At 43.2% G+C, this 17,343-nt stretch overlaps 1 protein-coding gene across 2 annotated transcripts in view; it reads right to left on the bottom strand.

Annotated features, from left to right (window-relative positions):
• The window catches only part of Dntt (DNA nucleotidylexotransferase), a 37,367-nt gene extending 24,758 nt beyond the window's left edge, over positions 1 to 12,609 (bottom strand). For both annotated transcript variants that reach the window (XM_076834853.1, XM_076834854.1), the window contains exon 1: positions 12,407 to 12,609. In XM_076834853.1, the coding sequence (XP_076690968.1) occupies positions 12,407 to 12,609 (203 nt within the window). The remainder of the gene's footprint in view (positions 1 to 12,406) is intronic.
• Positions 12,610 to 17,343: the final 4,734 nt, after the last annotated feature.

Raw genomic sequence — 17,343 nt, 5'->3', positions numbered from 1 at the left:
GCAGCCAAATAAAACTGTTTCCTGCTGTCTTTGGTGCCTTGCCTCATTTGTCCCTACAACAGTTAGTACATCTCTATTTCTGCCCTTTCGAGAAAAGCATTTTTATTATTATATTATGTTAATATAATATCTATTACATATTCTTATTGATTATAATATTATTGTAATAGATATGAATATTTATTCTTCTGATACGGTTTTGCCTAAACTCAGAGAGAAAGGTGTGCTGAGATGGAATCTCCAAAATTCAGAACCTTACCATCTCTCTTACCACCAACCCCGCTTCCTCCTTGGATTTCCTGGACAGTGTGGCCAGGTCCAAGCTCATGCCATTAGATGAGAACCACATTCGCTTCTTATAAGCAAATGAGTGGATAATGGGCTCTACATCATTATGAAGAAAGACTGATTTAAAAATTCCAATTCCTGCTCATTATGCAACTAGCAAACAAAACGAATCAAAAACAACAATCATAAGCACACACAAAACAAAAAAACAAGCAAACAAGACCTCTTAATCCAGTGTTACACAGGTCACTGGTTCTCAACAAGAGCAAAAATTTTAAGTTGGCAACTAGAAACTTTGATAGTAATTTGACATTGCTACAGTATTTTTTAAAAAATGAAAACGTTGGTCTGAAACAAATTTGTAAAACAGCCCTTTACCACAAATAATTAATGAAATATGAATTTCGGTGATAGTCTCTGTTCTGGCCCAGCCTTTGTTGACCATCTTCTTGCACTCCTTAGTTTGGCCGACCCTCTCTACAAGACCACGTGGATCTGGGCTACAGTGTGTGATCAGGGTTGTCATCATGTTCCCAGGTCCACCTCTGACTGTGCACTGGTTACTTCTGGTCCTAAGCCCTCTCTTAACAGCTACCAGGAGACATGTCCCCTCGACAGTGTTCTACTGATAACTTCTTATGCCATGTTCCTGCATCTGTTTTTTTTGCTGACACTTGGGTTCCTTTCTACTCTGCGATCTCCAAAATTGAAAATATCAATAATATTGGAGAATTATTTTGTGTCAGATACTGCGGTTGTCATATTTCATATGTTCCTCACTTAATTATGAACACAGCTATGAATCAGGCATTACCATCCCCATTTGAAAATGAGAAGAGGAAACCTTGGACACATTGAAAATTTCACCCTGCCAGTAATTGGTGGAGCAGGGATTTGCACCTAAATCTGCTTTAATCCAAAGCCTGTGAGCTGCCCATCTGTGGCTGCCCATCTGTGAGCTGCACTCAATTCAGGGCAGTGGCGGGAGCTGCTCTCTTCCCTCCCTTTTGCAAAAGGAATAATATCTGAACGGCTGTTGTCATAATAAGACTGGTTTCCTCCGAAAGGCAGAAATGTCAGTGGAATAACACTTCTCGTGTTTCACTTTTAGGTGCAATTGCCCATTGTTGCTGCCTCTGTCTGGACCACAGTTAGATAGCTGGCCATGTAAACTGTCCCAGAGAATCTGAAAGACAGTTGCCATAGCTACACACCAAGATGGAGGATCTACAGGGAGGTTGCCAGGCGCTCTGGGCTCTGGGTTTTGCCTAAGTCTCTGAGAGTGTGCAGAGAAGGAGCTCTGGGCCTCATTTTCCAAACAGTACCTTCCTTACCATTCACTCTCCCAGTCCAGCCTCACTCTGTCTCTTCACCTGAGTCCTCTGGACATAGTCCTGCCTCTGCCAGGGACATTTGGAATGCCCGGATGTAGGGGAGGGGGCAGCTGCTATCAAACAATGAGCAATAAATACTGATATGTACCAAAAAATCTGGAAAAAAATACCCCAAACTATTGGCAGAAATGATAACAGCTGCACGTGCGCGCGCGCGCACACACACACACACACACACACACACATCCTTACTTAACCCTCACACAAGCCGTGTGAGGTGGACTATGTCAGTTCAGATGAGAAGACGTTACACTAAGACTGGAGAGGTTATGTGAGGCCAGGACACGCGCAGGTGTGCCTGACCTCAGCGACCTCTTAACATTTTGAGACTGTGGTTAGACCCTGACGGAGGTTTTGTTTCTTTGACATACTTTTCTATACTTTGCAATTTCCATCAGGAACTATCTACCATCACTTTTTTTGCTTACGGGGAAATAGATACACGGATATCATTTTAAAAGGCATATAAATTCGGGACAAGACTGAGGTAGTTGCTGCCAGGCCCCTGGAGGCCTGAAAAATGACAGAACTTTAGTCAGACCCTCAGGCAGCTGCCCCCAACCTCTCCCAAAGACCCCAAGGTGCCTCTGAGATGGCTACTCCTGAAGTCGCAGTGAACTCAATTCCCACCTAATTTCTTAGTCATGACCCGTTAATTGCTAATGTCTTGAGCTAAGTTTGGGTGACCTTGAACCAATTATAGCAGTTCTGGCCTGGGATTTGTTCCTCTGCTTTGTACAGGGCCAAAGATTCAGGGTCACCTCTTCCAGCTAGTAATTAGCTGTCACGTGCCTGGCTTGGTCCTTGGTGTCCCTGAAGGTAGGGTATTGGCTTCCTCCATGAGTTATAACTGAGCCTAAGGCTCAGTGCAGGACAAGGACCAGACTCGGAGTCATGGTCAGTAGATAGAATAAACAAACACATGAGGTAATCAATAGCTCTAAAGGAATGTCTCTCAAACCCTAATGTCTACCAGAGACACCCCGAATTCTAGGGTAAAATTCAGATTCCTGGGCCCACAACAAGAATTTAAATTCCCTAAACCTCATCTGGGACCTGCTGATACGCATTTTGACAAACTCCACGGGTGATTCTGATACAGCCAGTCTAGTTTTCTCTCACTGTATATCAATGATCCCCAAATGTAATGGTTAGAAAAGCAACAATTTCACTGCATCTCTCAAGTGCTGACGTTCCACATGGTTTCACTTGACGAGAGCTGTGGTTTAGGTATGGTTGAGTCTGTCCCCCAAGGGTTCATGTGTTAGAATCTTGCTCCGAGTGTGACGATGTGGGAGGTGAAGGAACCTTTAAGAGTGGGACCTGGTGGGAGGTGATTAAGTCACTAGAGCCCTGCCCCCTGAAGGAATTAATGTGATTTCATGGGACCTTAACAAATTACTCAGCTTTGGGCATTTTGTTATCGCAATGAGAAACAAACCAACACAGCAAGGATGGCTAGAAGGCAAGCCTGTTGCCACTATGGACCCAAGCACGTTCACGCGGCTGTTTCAGCAGGAACTCAGACTTCTTTACACAGGGCTCTGACATCCCGCAATGAGTGTTCCAGGTAGGAACCCTTTTACAACTCAGCTTAAGAAGTGGCACACTATCACCTCCACTGTGTCCGGTGAAGCAGTCACCAGCCCTCTCAACTGCCCCAGTCTCCACACTGACCCTTGGGCTCAATCACAGTGATGTTTTCTAACTCCTTTCTCTGCAGGCGCTGAGGTAGTTTTAGGGTGTACACAGTTGAATATTTAAAATGCTTATGTGTTTATTTATACCTATATTACTCAATTATGCATAACCGATCATGGCTTTTATGGATATTATTATTGGTTTTAAGATATGGTTGCTCTCATGGAGACGCAGGAAGGATTTTCCCTGAGAGTGTTGGCGGCTGCTTCGATCAACAAGGTACAGGGGAGGTAACTGTGCGACTTTTCAAACTGGGTCACAGGACCACTCACTCTAGGACATCAGAGTTTCCTGTAAAGAAAGAAGTTTTGTGTTGTATTGATGTATTGTACGAGGAGTTGAACCTGGGGCAATTTATCACTGAGCCACATACCCAGTTTTTTTAAAATTTTTTTTTATTCTGAGACAGAAGTCTGAATTCCTGCTTAGTCAAGTGAAAGTGGTTGGGTCAGTTGTGACAACTTAGCCTAGTCTTCTAGGCATCCTATTGTGTTAGTCTGTTTTTCATTTTCATAACAAAACACCTGAGGCTGGGTAATTTGTAAAGAAAAGAGGTTTATTCAACTCACAGTTCTGGGAGTCCAAGAACAGGGCACCAGCTTCTATCCTATTGGGAGGATAGTTCACAATAACTTGTCAGATACTTCATGGAGAACTAGAGGAGAGGAGCTCAAGGACGAGGAAATGCTAATTACCTGATTTAATCATTACACATTGTGTACAGGTATGGAGTTATTATACTGTTCCCTATAGAGAAGGACAATTATTATGGATCAGCTAAAAACGTCAGGAATATAATTTTACATGAAAATTCAAAATCTAGTACAAAAATTGTACATGTGGCCTTCATGTGTTCCAAAGCCCCGGATCATGGAATTAGCTCATTAATTTTAGTTCTGAATTTTTCTCTCAGATACCAGTTTCCCTGATCTTTCAGCCTTTCCTTCCTAGCTGGTCCTGTCTCTTTCCCTGTAATTAGAAATGTCCTTCATGATCAAAGAGACAGCCCTCCAGCCCATCCAGGCTCTCTCAGCCCTCATGGATGGTCACCTGCTTTTATTATTGTCTTTATAATAGCTCTGTTTCGTGGGGAAGGTCATTCTTGATTCTTCCCATCTGCTGTAGGACTTATTTTGTAAACAATGACTTTAGACATTTACAGTTAAACTGAGCCATTGAGGGCTTTCAAAGCCTCCTGCCAATTTCTGAGTTGTTTCAGGATCCTTAAATATGAAAGTAAATAAATAAATGAATAAAAGCAGTTTAGTTGGCCCTGACCCCTGGCTCTTACTAGCACCAGTAAAGACAGATTTCTATTTCTGACCTTGCTCTCCTTATGACTGAGAGGATCTCGCTCTGATCTTTTGGCCCACCTTAAATGGGAATATGACATTTTTCATTAAAGTCTGTGAATTTTGAAATACAAGTAATTTGAACAAGCAAGGGTAAAAATTACATTCTGTGCTCTTAAATTTATAAAAAGTATTAGGTTGCTAATAAGAAAAATTATTAGCAACCTAATAATTATAGGGGAAAATGTTTCTAATTACAAAAATCGCTCTTGGTAAACACAAGCTTTTTGGGCTGTTTCATATTCACTAGGTAAATTATTCTCAGAGCAAATATTTTTGAAGACTATTATGTGTAAAAAATAAAAATAAAAAAAGAAAGAAATAAAAGAAATGTCTAGATTCCGTGGAAGAGGTCTACCTGGTGGCCTCTTGGAGGCAGGGAGGCATAGCTAGATGAGATAAAGACCCAGGACTTCCAACAATGACTCCTCCGCACTCCTCCCCCACACTCCAGAGAGCAAGTCTGTCTTCTAGGGTCTTGGTAGCAAAGAAGTATAGGGGTAAGGTGAAAAACCAGCGTCCACCTCAGAGCAAAGCCTGTCCAAGGAAGGGACATGACCTTTGTCCTTGGAAAGACCCACAGAGCACTCCTAGGCACATACCCAGCCTGCTGAGTTGTTTATCTACAAATAACAGGAGAGATCTGCTGCGCCAGGTGTCCCTGACTCAGTCAGTCTAGGTGGGGGCCCATAGCAACCCCCTAGCAGCCACCAATCAGCATGAGAAAGGGAAATACCTGGGATGCCAGATGACCCTCCCAGTGGTTTATGGTAGTTGATAACGTGTTGGGAAACCATGTAGTTCAGCATGAACACCCCTCTTGGCTTAAACCAATCAGTTCAGATGAATCCCCCTCTTGTAGTAACCAATCACCTCGACCCAACTTGTTCCCGCCAGTGAATGTGCTAGTCATGTTTTAGAGTTGTTATTTGATTTTCCCGGGGTGTGTGATGATGTTGCTGAGAGATGCTATGACGTATGTGGGGGGTCCCTGCCTTCTCCAAAGAGTGTATAAAACTGCTGCAAACCCTGGGCTCAGGGCCTCTCAGCGTCACCAGTTGCTGTATGTGTGCGGAGGACCGAGCTAGCTCGCAATAAACACCTTTTTGCTGTTTACACGATCTTGGTCTCTGGTGGTCTTTGGGGGGTCTCGAATTCGAGCATAACAAAGGCATGCAAGAGAGGGGGAAAGAATGAGGGGAAAAAGCAAAGAAAAACGAGGGAGGCCGTGTTTGGATGTTGGAAGGAGACTGGAGGTGAGCGGCCCTACCATCTTATTTTCTAGAACAGGTAAACAATCTCTTTCATTTGGTGTTCTGTTTACTGTGTAAACGAGGACTTTGCATATTTTTATTTTATACATCACAAACTTGAAGTGATATAACTGTGTCAGATGAACAAAGCAGGACAGTAGTTAAAGCAGGAAGGACAGATTTCCTTCAGTAATGACCATTGCAATAGGGGAAAGGGTCCAGCATGAGCTGAACTCAGTGGGAAGAAAAGGCAGGAATCTCTTTAAAGGCTGGATCGCCTGAGGGTGGTGTAGGGGGCTTATTTGCTGGGCCACAGGGACCATGTTAATTGAAGCATATCTGAGTGTTACTATTGTCCTGCCTAGTCTTCAAACATTTATCCATAAGGGTGCCATGGCAAAGCATTGTCTTCCATGAGAGTAAGATTGAGAAACCAGCCTCTACCTCAGAGCAAAGCCTGTCCAAGGAAGGGGGCGGGGCGTGAGCCTTGTCCTTGGAAAGACCCACAGAGCACTCCTAGGCACAAACCCACCCTGCTGAGTTGTTCTACAAATAACAGGAGACATGCAGCACCAGGTGTCCCTGATTCAGTCAGGCTAGGTGGGGACCCATAGCAACCCCCTGGCAACCACCTATTAGCATAAGACAGGGAAAATACCTGGGATGCCAGATGATCCTCCCAGTAGTTTATGGTGGTTGATAACATGTTGGGAAACCATGTAGTTCAGCATGTACGCCCCTCATGGCTTAAACCAATCAGTTCAAATGAGTCCCCCTCTTGTATTTATAAAAAGTATTAGGTTGCTAGTAAGAAAAATTATTAGCAACCTAATAATTGTAGGGGAAAATGTTTTTAATTACAAAAAATGCACCAATCACCCCTACCCAACTTGTTCCCACCAGTGAATGTGCTAATCAATGTTAAGAGTTATTGTTTGATTTTCCTGTGGTGTGTGATGATTTGCTAAGAGATGCTATGATGTATGTGGGGTCCCTGCCTTCCCCAAAGAGTGTATAAAACTGCTGCAAACCCTGGGCTTGGGGGCCTCTTAACGTCACCAGTTGCTGTGTGCACGGAGGACTGAGCTAGCTTGCAATAAACACCTCTTTGCTGCTGTTTGACCAGGATGCAAGAAAAGACCACTGATTCCAATTAAAATCAAATTAAAGCAAGCTTATTATTTTGACCGTCCGGGCTGCCTCTCCCAGCAAAAACCGCAGGAACAAGACAGCAGCTGCAGCTTTCTTGCAGCCCAGCTTTACAGCCCAGAAAGTTACACAAGGGGGGTTACAGATGACAAAACTCTGAGGAGCATAACACAAATGGTAGTTTATATTTTTGCTGGCTCCGACATCAGAATTTATGAAGGTCATTATGAAGCCAGATTTAAAGTTAGGAAGTCAGTGTAGTTAGGTAAATCGGGTCTAAATATTGAGTAAGATCCAAAATGGAGGCCACGTTGAGAATGAATTCTGGGGAAAAGCAGAACAACTCTTGGAATGTTAATGAAGTCCCTAAACGCAGGACAACTCATGGAATGTTAATGTCGCCAAGGCCCAGAGCCCATCCCAAAGAAGTGTTAATGAAACAGCTCCCAGCAAACTTGAAGATGCTGACTCAAATTCCTTCCTGCCCAGATTACTCCTTTGGCCCACCTGTGCCCCACCCTTAACAGAACAAAAGACAGGAATGTGACAGGAAGGGGAGGGGATACCAGATAAAAAGGGAAAACAACCGCACTTTCACGGATTCCATCTTTTGGGTCCCCTTCTTTCTGCTGTCCTTTAATAAAGCCTCTACTTTCCACTCTGACCTTGCCTGGCATGCTTCTCTGGTGTTATTCTTCAACATTGGGGAAGCAAGGACTTGTCACCAGTCAACAGCGGTAACAATTAGAGCCTCAGAAATGGTCGTTATCTGGCCAGGGAAGGCCAAAATTGATAAGGCATCACTAAAGTTTCAGAGAGGGCTGCTATCTGGTCAGAGAGCCAGGCATGGGTGAGTTTAAGACACGGGCAGGCATTCCAAGCAAGTTCAGAATTTGCAGTAATTTATAGTAAAACCAAAATTATCTTTTCATGGCTTTGTGGTGAGATGGCTCCTAATTTTAAGAGAAAATCAGGCTGGGTCTATCACTGCTTACATCGATCTTGGTCTCTGGTCTTTTGGGGGTCCCAAATTCGAGCATAACAAGATAAAATATCACATCATCACCAGCAAAGATTCTGTTAGTACCCATGATACAGTTTTTGTCAGGTTCTGGAAATAGAAAACTAGCAGACATGAGTGGGTAAGTAAGGAGTTCATTAACTGTAGCTTACTAGAGGAGAAGAAACTCTGTGGGGCAAGTTAAAGTAAGGGTTCCAGGTAGGAGACCCTCACCCTCCTGCAATTGGGATTAAGAGTTTAATCTCCTTGATGTTGATGTTGCATTTAAAAGGTATTGAATGTAGTTCTGAGTGGCTGAAGCTTCCAATCTCTAAGAGGCAAAGAAAGGATGATAAATACAGCTTTCTACAGCAATTGTCTAAGAGAGGGCTCAAGGACACTTCTGCAGGGTATGTGTGCCTGTGCAGGGTGTGGGCTAGAAGAGCATCCAAGAGCTTTCTCATTGCTGGCACTTTACAGTGGGACCACCCCTGGGATGTGGCCTTGAACTGCTGGAAGCCATGGTAGAGCTTGGTCAAGGTGAGTCTCTGCGAACGTCCAGGTGGAAAAACATGGATTTTTACTATCTTGCAATTCCCAAGGACGTAGGAGGCACTTGTCTGGGGACAATGAGTGAGGCAGAAGCCACATTTTAAATGTCATAGTGGAATGCATGGTAAATACAATCAGCCACGTTAGATAAAAGTGTACCAAAACAATATAAGAAGGTTAAAAGTACAGAGCTAGATAGACGGATTTTTTTTTTTTTTTTTTTTTGGTGGTGCTGGGGATTGAACCCAGGGCCTTGTGCATGTGAGGTAAACACTCTACCCACTGGACACACTTGGAACACCTGGTAGATGATGAGATGATGATGATGATGATGATGATGAAGAAGAAGATGATGATTTTAATTCTGCCTGACAACAAGGTACCATTCCTGACTCCCCTGACTCATGGGAAACTCATTCCTTGCAAGACTCATGTCTTCTACCATTTTATTTCTCTAGAATCTGACACATACTGTACAGGGTGGGTATAATGCAACCCTTTACTCATGATGGCCTGATGCTGTATCTTGCTTTTATTGAAGACTCTGCTGCCCATTGTGGGTCAATTACGGAGAGCCCCACAGGTGTCATATGGTGGGTTCCCAGCTGTTTGAGAAAAGGAGTGTAGCAAGCGTGAAGCCGCTAGGTGGGTATAAATAGGGAATGCCAACCTTCCTGATCACAGCTCTCTGCCTCACATTAATGATTTGGGTCAGGCCGCAGAGGGGAATTTAGCCAACGTTTCTGTAGAGGACAGCAGATGACAGAAGAAGTTTTCTTAGAAACCTGGAGGAAACATGGCCAGCAGTAGATCCTGATCCTTCCCCAGCCTGTCCTAGAGGAGTGGGTGACTGTGAAATTGCTGTAAATCTAGGATACTATTCATGAAATAAAATTCTGTATCTTTTTAACCAGTGTGCAAAAATGCCTCCAGGTACTTGACATCTCCCCTGATTTGTTTCAAGAACCAGCTTCCCGAGGCACACTGAACAGCATGTCTTTTGCAGTATAACTTAAATATTAACGAAGTCCCACCCCATTGTGATACTCGCAGGGTGGCGATAGTGAAATAGCTGTGGAACATTCCGTATATTAAGATGCACCATTTCTACTATAGGTGTTCAGGCCCAGGTAAAATAGGAATCAGGGTTTTTTTTTCCCCTCAGTTTTAATCTTCTTGAAAGTCAAAGAGGGTGTGAGTAAGTATGGAAATGGCTGCCTGACTCAGAGCATGTCATTTTATTTTTCTTAGCTCCTCTGTCTTTGGATTTTATACACTAGGAAAGAAAGGCATAGCCTTCACTGTTGAGAAGTCTCTTTTCTTTTAGAAACCACATTTCTTTGATAGTTCCATTTTTAAAACATATGCTTACTGCAAATAGATTTGGAAAAGACAGAAAATACAAACAGCCATAATCTCTCCCTACTATCCCCCAACCACCCCACCCCAAATAACCGCTTGCAACATTTTGATGGGTTTCCTTCCTGTCTTTGTTTGATTTGCTTCTATCATTCGACCTAGTTCACAGTGTAGAGAGAGAGAGCCTGCTCCTTAAGGTTTTGCTGTGCACCTCAATGGGTTCAACCCATTAACAAGAAAATAATTTTAAATTTATCAAAGCACAGTGACATTCATCATCTCATTTGGTCATCACACCAAACAGACCATTTATCAGGAAACCAAGGTCAGTGAGAAAAGATGGGATCTTGTCCCACCCCACATGGCCCAGAAGGGTCCGATTTGATTCAGGATTTGAGATCATAGATTCCTTATCTAGAGATTTCTACCTACAGTAATTTTTATTCTTCTCTCCAATTAAAGTCTATATATCTGAGCACAGGAATTCTGTTTGAGAGCGAGGACTTGCACTTCCTGTGGTTTATTTTTGCTCCATAGAGTGCATTTGTTTAGTGTGCCTTCTGAGCCACCAGCCTGGGAACTTTGCCCCATCACATGCACAAAGCCGTTTGCTCCCCAGACACCCGTTTCCTCTGTCACTAGAACAGTGGGGCTGAGTCCCTAGCAACAGGCATCTGGGGCACCCAGTTGCCTCTTCGGTTCTTCTGCCAGCACAAGAAACTTGCTGCCCACCATCTGCCTAAGTACCTGCTTCAGCCACCTCGTACGTATCCATTGCTGCACTGTAGCTAAGGCAGCGAGGTTCTGCAGGATGCTTGGACCTCAGAGAGCTTTTCATCTAAGGGGTGTTTTGACCACCTGGCTCTCACCTTCCTCTCTGGGCCTGGCTAGATTGCTTTGCTGTGAAAAGAAGCCCCATGTTTACCAGGACTTTTAATTTGTTAATTTTAAAAATATATTCCTGTTTTCAGCCTCTTAACCTATAACCCTTTCCCCTCCCCATTCTAACACTTTCTGTAAGCCTCTAAGATTAGGCAGACTTAATAATTAGGTGAAATTCAGGACTTCATGGAAAGGATTTTAGAGAAAGAAATTGAGGGTGGCTACAGAGGCTTTAAACAAAGGAAGAAAGGGAGAAAAAGAGACATGGGAGAGATCATTGGAAACTCAGGAATTTCTGAGCTGGACATTTCAACAAAAAGAAAAGTCACTATTCAATGAATGATGGAGCTGTGAAATTTAACAGCTGATTATTGATTTTTGGAATATGTCACCCCAACACTTTGAAGCTCACACTTCTTCAGCTAGAAATGCTTGACAGCTTTATTTTCAAATACCAAAGACTATTTTTAAAATCAAAATGTCTTTTCACATAGAATTCTTATAATTTTTTCTGAAAAAAAAAAAACAACACATTGTGGTCCATCTCTTCCTTGCACAGTCATAGCCGGTCAATTGCCTAGATTCCCCACTTTGTCGCCGTGGCCAGTCCTTGGCAGTTCTGACCTGGGACTATATTATATCATTTCTATCAAGGTTCTTATACCACTTACTTCTGGATTTTTGTTCTGTTTTCTCTTCATCTATTTGAGACCCAGTGGAGAACTTACACACCAGTGAGAAAAACAACAAGATACCTGCTGTTGAAGGATTAGTGGGTGAACCAGTCCAGGTGGCCCAAATGGTTGCTTCTCTTTTCTCCTTGCCCAGGCTTAGATCACCTTGCACAAGTGGGGTGTCTGCCACCCCTCGACGACTGTCATTGAATCTTTTTCCAGCCTCCCTCTCTGAACCTCACCTGGACTACTCTTCAGAAAAGCATGGTTGAAGCCCACATTTGGATGCTGTGGTGAGCCATCTGGTCAACCCACCTTAACCTGTCACAGACAGTGGTCCCCTGAGCACCGCCAGATATTTAGACAAGAGCCAAGCAACCTAACCACCCTTTCTGCCCCAAAGTAGCTGATATTTTTTGTTGAATTTGGTATTTTGTTCTATTTGGTCAAAACTGAAATCAAATGCTTTCCAATTAGCTTTCTATTTATCATCCCTAGAATACTCATCTCATAATAGTAAAAGATAAAAAATTTCACCTTATCTTTTGGTGCCAACTAATTTCAAAATCTTGCTTCCCTTAACTGATTGACTCATGTCCATTCTTTGGTTTCAGCTCTATCTGCTTCTCTCCCAATGGGAACAGCCCCTCCTCCATAAGTGGAAGAAAACCCAGGATCCTTGAGTTCCCATGAAGCTGTTCATATAAGCCCCTGCTTATCTACCAAATTTAAGTTTATCAGTTTATCAAAGCACACTGACATCCATCATCTCATTTGGTGAGATGAATTGGTGGTGTCCTACCTGAGCTCATTTTCAACCCTGAACCCCTTCCTGCGGGCCAGCTCCATGAAGAAGGCTCTGCGGGTGGTGCCCATTTTCTTCTCCAAAATGAAGAGGACCAAATCTCGAAATCTGATGTCATGAGGAGTGGAGGTTATGGAGGCCCCAGTCTGCCTGGGTCTCTTCTTCCGGGGACCCAAGTGGGCGGTTGGCAGTGGATCCATGGGGAGAGACTGCTGTGCCCCTGGCTATGATGTCTCCAGAGTGATACCTCCAGAAGTGAGGGGGAAGAAGTCCCCCTGTATGAAGGCTCTGATGTCATCGCACTGGCAGATTCTGCAGGAGGGCAAGGCTTTGTGGGCACTGCCCCGGTAACAGCTTCCTGCTGAAGGAAAATCTATCTTTGTTCAGCTTCTTCATCCTAACTCTTGTTTCCTTATGCATAATCTCATTAGCTCCTCAGAACAGAAAAACCTTGGAAGAAGGCAGGGAAGCACCCTTGTTTGCATATTACTTACTCATATCTGAATGGGTTGGGGGCCTTCTGTTGTCTTCATTTATTGATCTTTTGAATTCCCAACTCACTTGCTTTCTCTTCTTCTCAAAAACAGTCATTACTGCAGTCTGCATGTGTGTTACATGTTGCATGTGCTTGCTTTGATTTTACATAAAGGACATGGCTACATTTCTTACTCTGCTTGTCACCCAGAACTTCTTTTCAGACCTGTGTTCTACTCTGCTGCTTCTGCTTGCTCCATGGTACTTTGTGGTGGGCATCGACCACATGTTCACTTATGTGGGTGCATTTTATAAGTAAGGAAACCAAGGCTCAGATAAATACAAGATCACAGAATAAGGGGCTAAACAAGGTCATGAATTCAGTTCTTCTGACTTCAAGTACAGTTTTTGCAATGGACTGAGGTAGTCCAGAGAGTAGTCTATTATAAAACTCTAAATAGTTATATAATCTATCTTTTGAAATAAGCTGTGACTTCACCAAGAATCACTGCCATAAAAAGACATTTTCATTACTTTCTAGGCAAAATGAAGTTTGTGACTTTCATCCATACACTTGATCTCATTTCCTGAGCACCTACTATGTGGATAAGCACCTACCACATTTTGCTGACTAAATCCTTAGAGAGCTACTGTCATGTAGGTATGGCCATCCTAATTTGTTTTTTTGATGAAGACTACAGAGTTCATAAATGGTGACAACTAAGAAATAATTGAGCCAGGATAATTAAGATTATCTAATGAAGAAAACACATTCTTTACTACCAGGAAGCCTTCCTGCACACAGGACTACCCCGGTAACATACCAGAGCTCTGCCCACCTTCCCTGCCATAGTACTTTGGACTTTGACTACCTCCAAAAGCACTTGAACACCTCACCATGACACCAGGGAAGGAATGATGGAACCACCTTCATGCATCCGCAAAGCTCTCCATGTTGCTCAGGAAAGCAAACTTGGAAATATTCAGCTGGAGGTTGTAGAGTAATAGATTTCAGCTCTGCAAATAAGAAGTTTTTAATAACTACAGCTGTCAAAAATATAGGGAGTTGCTGTGTATGTGGTATTTTAGAGAAGTGTTCAAGCAGATGCTGGACAATTCTTTATTGAAATATTACAGAAGGAATTAAAACATCTGGAAGGGTCTTTAATGCAGCTCTGAGATTCCAGAATACTAGGATTGCTTGCTCAGGATCAACATTTGGAGAAGAAGCCATTTGGAGCCCAGTTTGCTAGGTGTTTGGTTACTGAGGTGATGGAGGCTTTATGTCAGAAGCACTCCTAGCTACCAGGTGGTCTCACAGCATGGAGAAAGCAAAGTAGTCTAGACAGAGTCTGGGGTGGTTGTGTTCATTCCCAGGGTGTAGCCACGGACTGGTAAAGGTGTGCCGCCCAAACAGTAAAGGGACGGGGCAATAGTAGAGAGTTGTAGGTAGGAGTTCAGGCAATGACTTCAGACTGGCCATAAAAATTCCACTTCCACTATTTGGAAGCTGTGACCTTGAGCAGGTTACTTAACTTCTTTAAGCCTCAAATTTCTCTAGCTGTAAAAGGAGGGCTGAAATAGCCATCTAACCTGCTAGGCAGAGTGTTTGACACAGAGGAAGCATTTTAAATACATGTCATCAGCAATTTGTGTTTTGTTTTTAAAGCTTCGTCCTAGTTCAATCTGAAATCTGATCTATATGTTTTATAAAACTATTGAATCATCAAAATAATATCACATTAACCAATGTCATGATTTATGTTTTGAATCACTTATATTGAAAAAATTACCAACAATATTTATTTATTTATTGTTACCAGGGATTGAACCCAGAGGCACTTAACCACTGAGCCACATTCCCAGCCGTGTTTTTTGTTTGTTTGTTTGTTTGTTTTTAATATTGTATTTAGAGATGGGGTCTAGCTGAGTTGCTAGGACCTCACTAAGTTGCTGACGCTGGCTTTGAACTCATGATACTCCTGTCTTGGCCTCCTGAGCTACCAACAAAACTTTTAAATGTGATGATGACTGTGTGGTTTCTCTGACAGGTTCCACCAGGATGGAGCCAGAACTGGGCAGATCCTATTTCTCTTTTGTCAGCTGAGTTTGTTAGGCTTGGCCAATAGAGGGTACTAGAGGGAGGCTGCAAGTGGGGAGAGTTGGAGAAGGAATTGGTGCTTGTGTTTGTTTGTTGCTGCTATCAGGGTCTTCTAGGAACAGCTCTTCTGGCCTAGTAATTGGTAAAACCCTTCGAATCTGGCACAACCAGATCCAGCTTCTTTACAGCCTTCCAAGGTACCAACACCAGCCTGGCAACATCTCTTTCTCATGATGGAAGGCCCAGCTCAGCAGGGATTTGCCTGTTAATGTGGATGAATGCCGACAGCAGCAGGCAGCACCCCCTTTTCAGAAGTCTGTGTTTCAACTCCACGGGGACCCTGCTCCACACTGCCAGTTTTCAACAACCCCAGCTACATCCCTTTGTTGTCCCAACCCTAGGAATGGGACATGCTTCCTGAAGTCACTCTTTTTGAGTGTCCTCTTTTTGCTTCTTTTCAGCCTTCAGAGGCCCAAATCTAGTTCTCTCTGTTGGAATCCCATGCTGTGCTTTTCATTTTCCTAACTGGACCTGGACTGATACAATGTCCAATGGAAGTGAGAGTGTAGGAAATGGGGACTCCCTTATGCTGTTGGAGACCCACTCTTTCTAAAGAGAAATCTGACCTCAGTGTGAAAAAATCTTTAAGATGTCCAAATTGAGGGCAACTTGACATTTCCATTTTTTTTTTTTTAGGAGACAGACACATAAAAATATTTGCCCCTAGATATTTGCCACATTACCTGTACAAAGAAGACTTAGAAACAGCCTGAGCATCTAGTAGTAGGAGATTGATAGACTTGGTGGAGCAGTATGCAGCCACCTAAATCATCCAACTGAGACTATTAAACAACATGGGTAAATGCTCATAATATGATATTTGTACAATCAGCCTACATAGTGATAACTGTATGATACTGACTTTGACAAAGAAGACTAGAGAGACACACGCAAGCCAAACATTAAAATAGTGGATTTCATACATTGCTGTGTTTATTCATCATTTTTTTGTCTGCATGCTTTTCAGTGTTTTACAAATTTTCTACAATAAACACGAATCATGCTTGTAATCACAAAGCAATTTAGTTAAAAAAAAAAAAAAAAAAAAGATTTCCGTGAGTTTACACCATGTGGCCCTAGTGAAGAGTTATGATTCAGAGGCAGTCAGGTTGTCCCAAGTAAGCTAAAGAGTAGTTGACCGTGTTTCCTGGTCCCCTAGCCTATGAGGCTGAAGGACAAACACCCTTGTATTCCATGTGACAGGCACGTCTTCTGGGCCATTGGCCACCGAAACAGGACACTACTGCTGGAGAAAACAGGGGATTTGTTTCCACCTGCCTTTGATGATTTACTGAAACTGGCTCTCTGAGGATGGAGCTTGTGCCTTCTGATTCCATTTTTCTTCCTCAGAGGGTTCTTTCCAATGGCATCAAGTGACCCACGCAAGGATCACATTTAGGACAGTGGAAGCCATTGTGCTCTGGTTTGTCCCTTCCAAAACACATTCAAATTTGGTAGCCATTGTGGTGGCATTGGGTGGCTTCCTTTAAGAGGATGAATGCCTTCCTCGTGGGAGTGAGTACTCACTGTTATGGGATGGATCAGTTGACCCAGGAGTGGAGCCGTCCTCCATGTTTGTTCCTTCCACACAGATCCACGTGCCCTTTTGCTTTCCACCGTGGGTTGAGGCAGCACAAGCCCCATGCTTTTGAATTTCCCAACCTTCAGAACTGGGAATCCAAGTAAACTTCTTTTCTTATAAATGACCCAGTCTTGGGTATTTTGTTCTAGAAACAGAAAATGGACTAACATGTGGTCATGGCTCCGTGAAGGGAGTTGTGAAATCCCTCAGCACCACCTTAAAATTAGGTCTGAGGACACCAAAGTCTCTTTGTCATTTCGGGGATTATATTATATCATGCTATTGAAGTGCCTTGAAAATTAGGAAACATGGTACCAAGGTCAGTTGTTCTTATTATCCTCATTGGCATTGCTGCCAATGGCGGAATTAATTCCATCTTGCTATACCATGATTTTCTGGAGATACTTGCATCAAATGTGGAGCACCCCCCCACTCCAGCAGATTGCTCAATAATTCCCAAGCACCTGGTGTCAGCCTAACACCTCCAAAGTTTGTTTTCCTTTAATGCTACTTATTGATGGAGGGCTCAGCTCCATTGGAGACTCAGCTGATGGAGGCTTCACACGTTTGGGTCTGCAACATCTGGACTATGAAGCCACCTCAACCACTGCAGCAGAGAAGACAGCACTGGGGATCTTGCATCAAGAGTAAATGCTTTGCCCTGAAAATGCTATACATTACTAGTGCTCATAGCCCATTAGCCAAAAATAGTCATCC

Source organism: Callospermophilus lateralis, chromosome 15 (assembly GCF_048772815.1).
Source record: "Callospermophilus lateralis isolate mCalLat2 chromosome 15, mCalLat2.hap1, whole genome shotgun sequence".
Taxonomy (NCBI): Eukaryota; Metazoa; Chordata; class Mammalia; order Rodentia; family Sciuridae; genus Callospermophilus; species Callospermophilus lateralis.
This window is presented reverse-complemented; position numbering and strand designations above follow the sequence as displayed.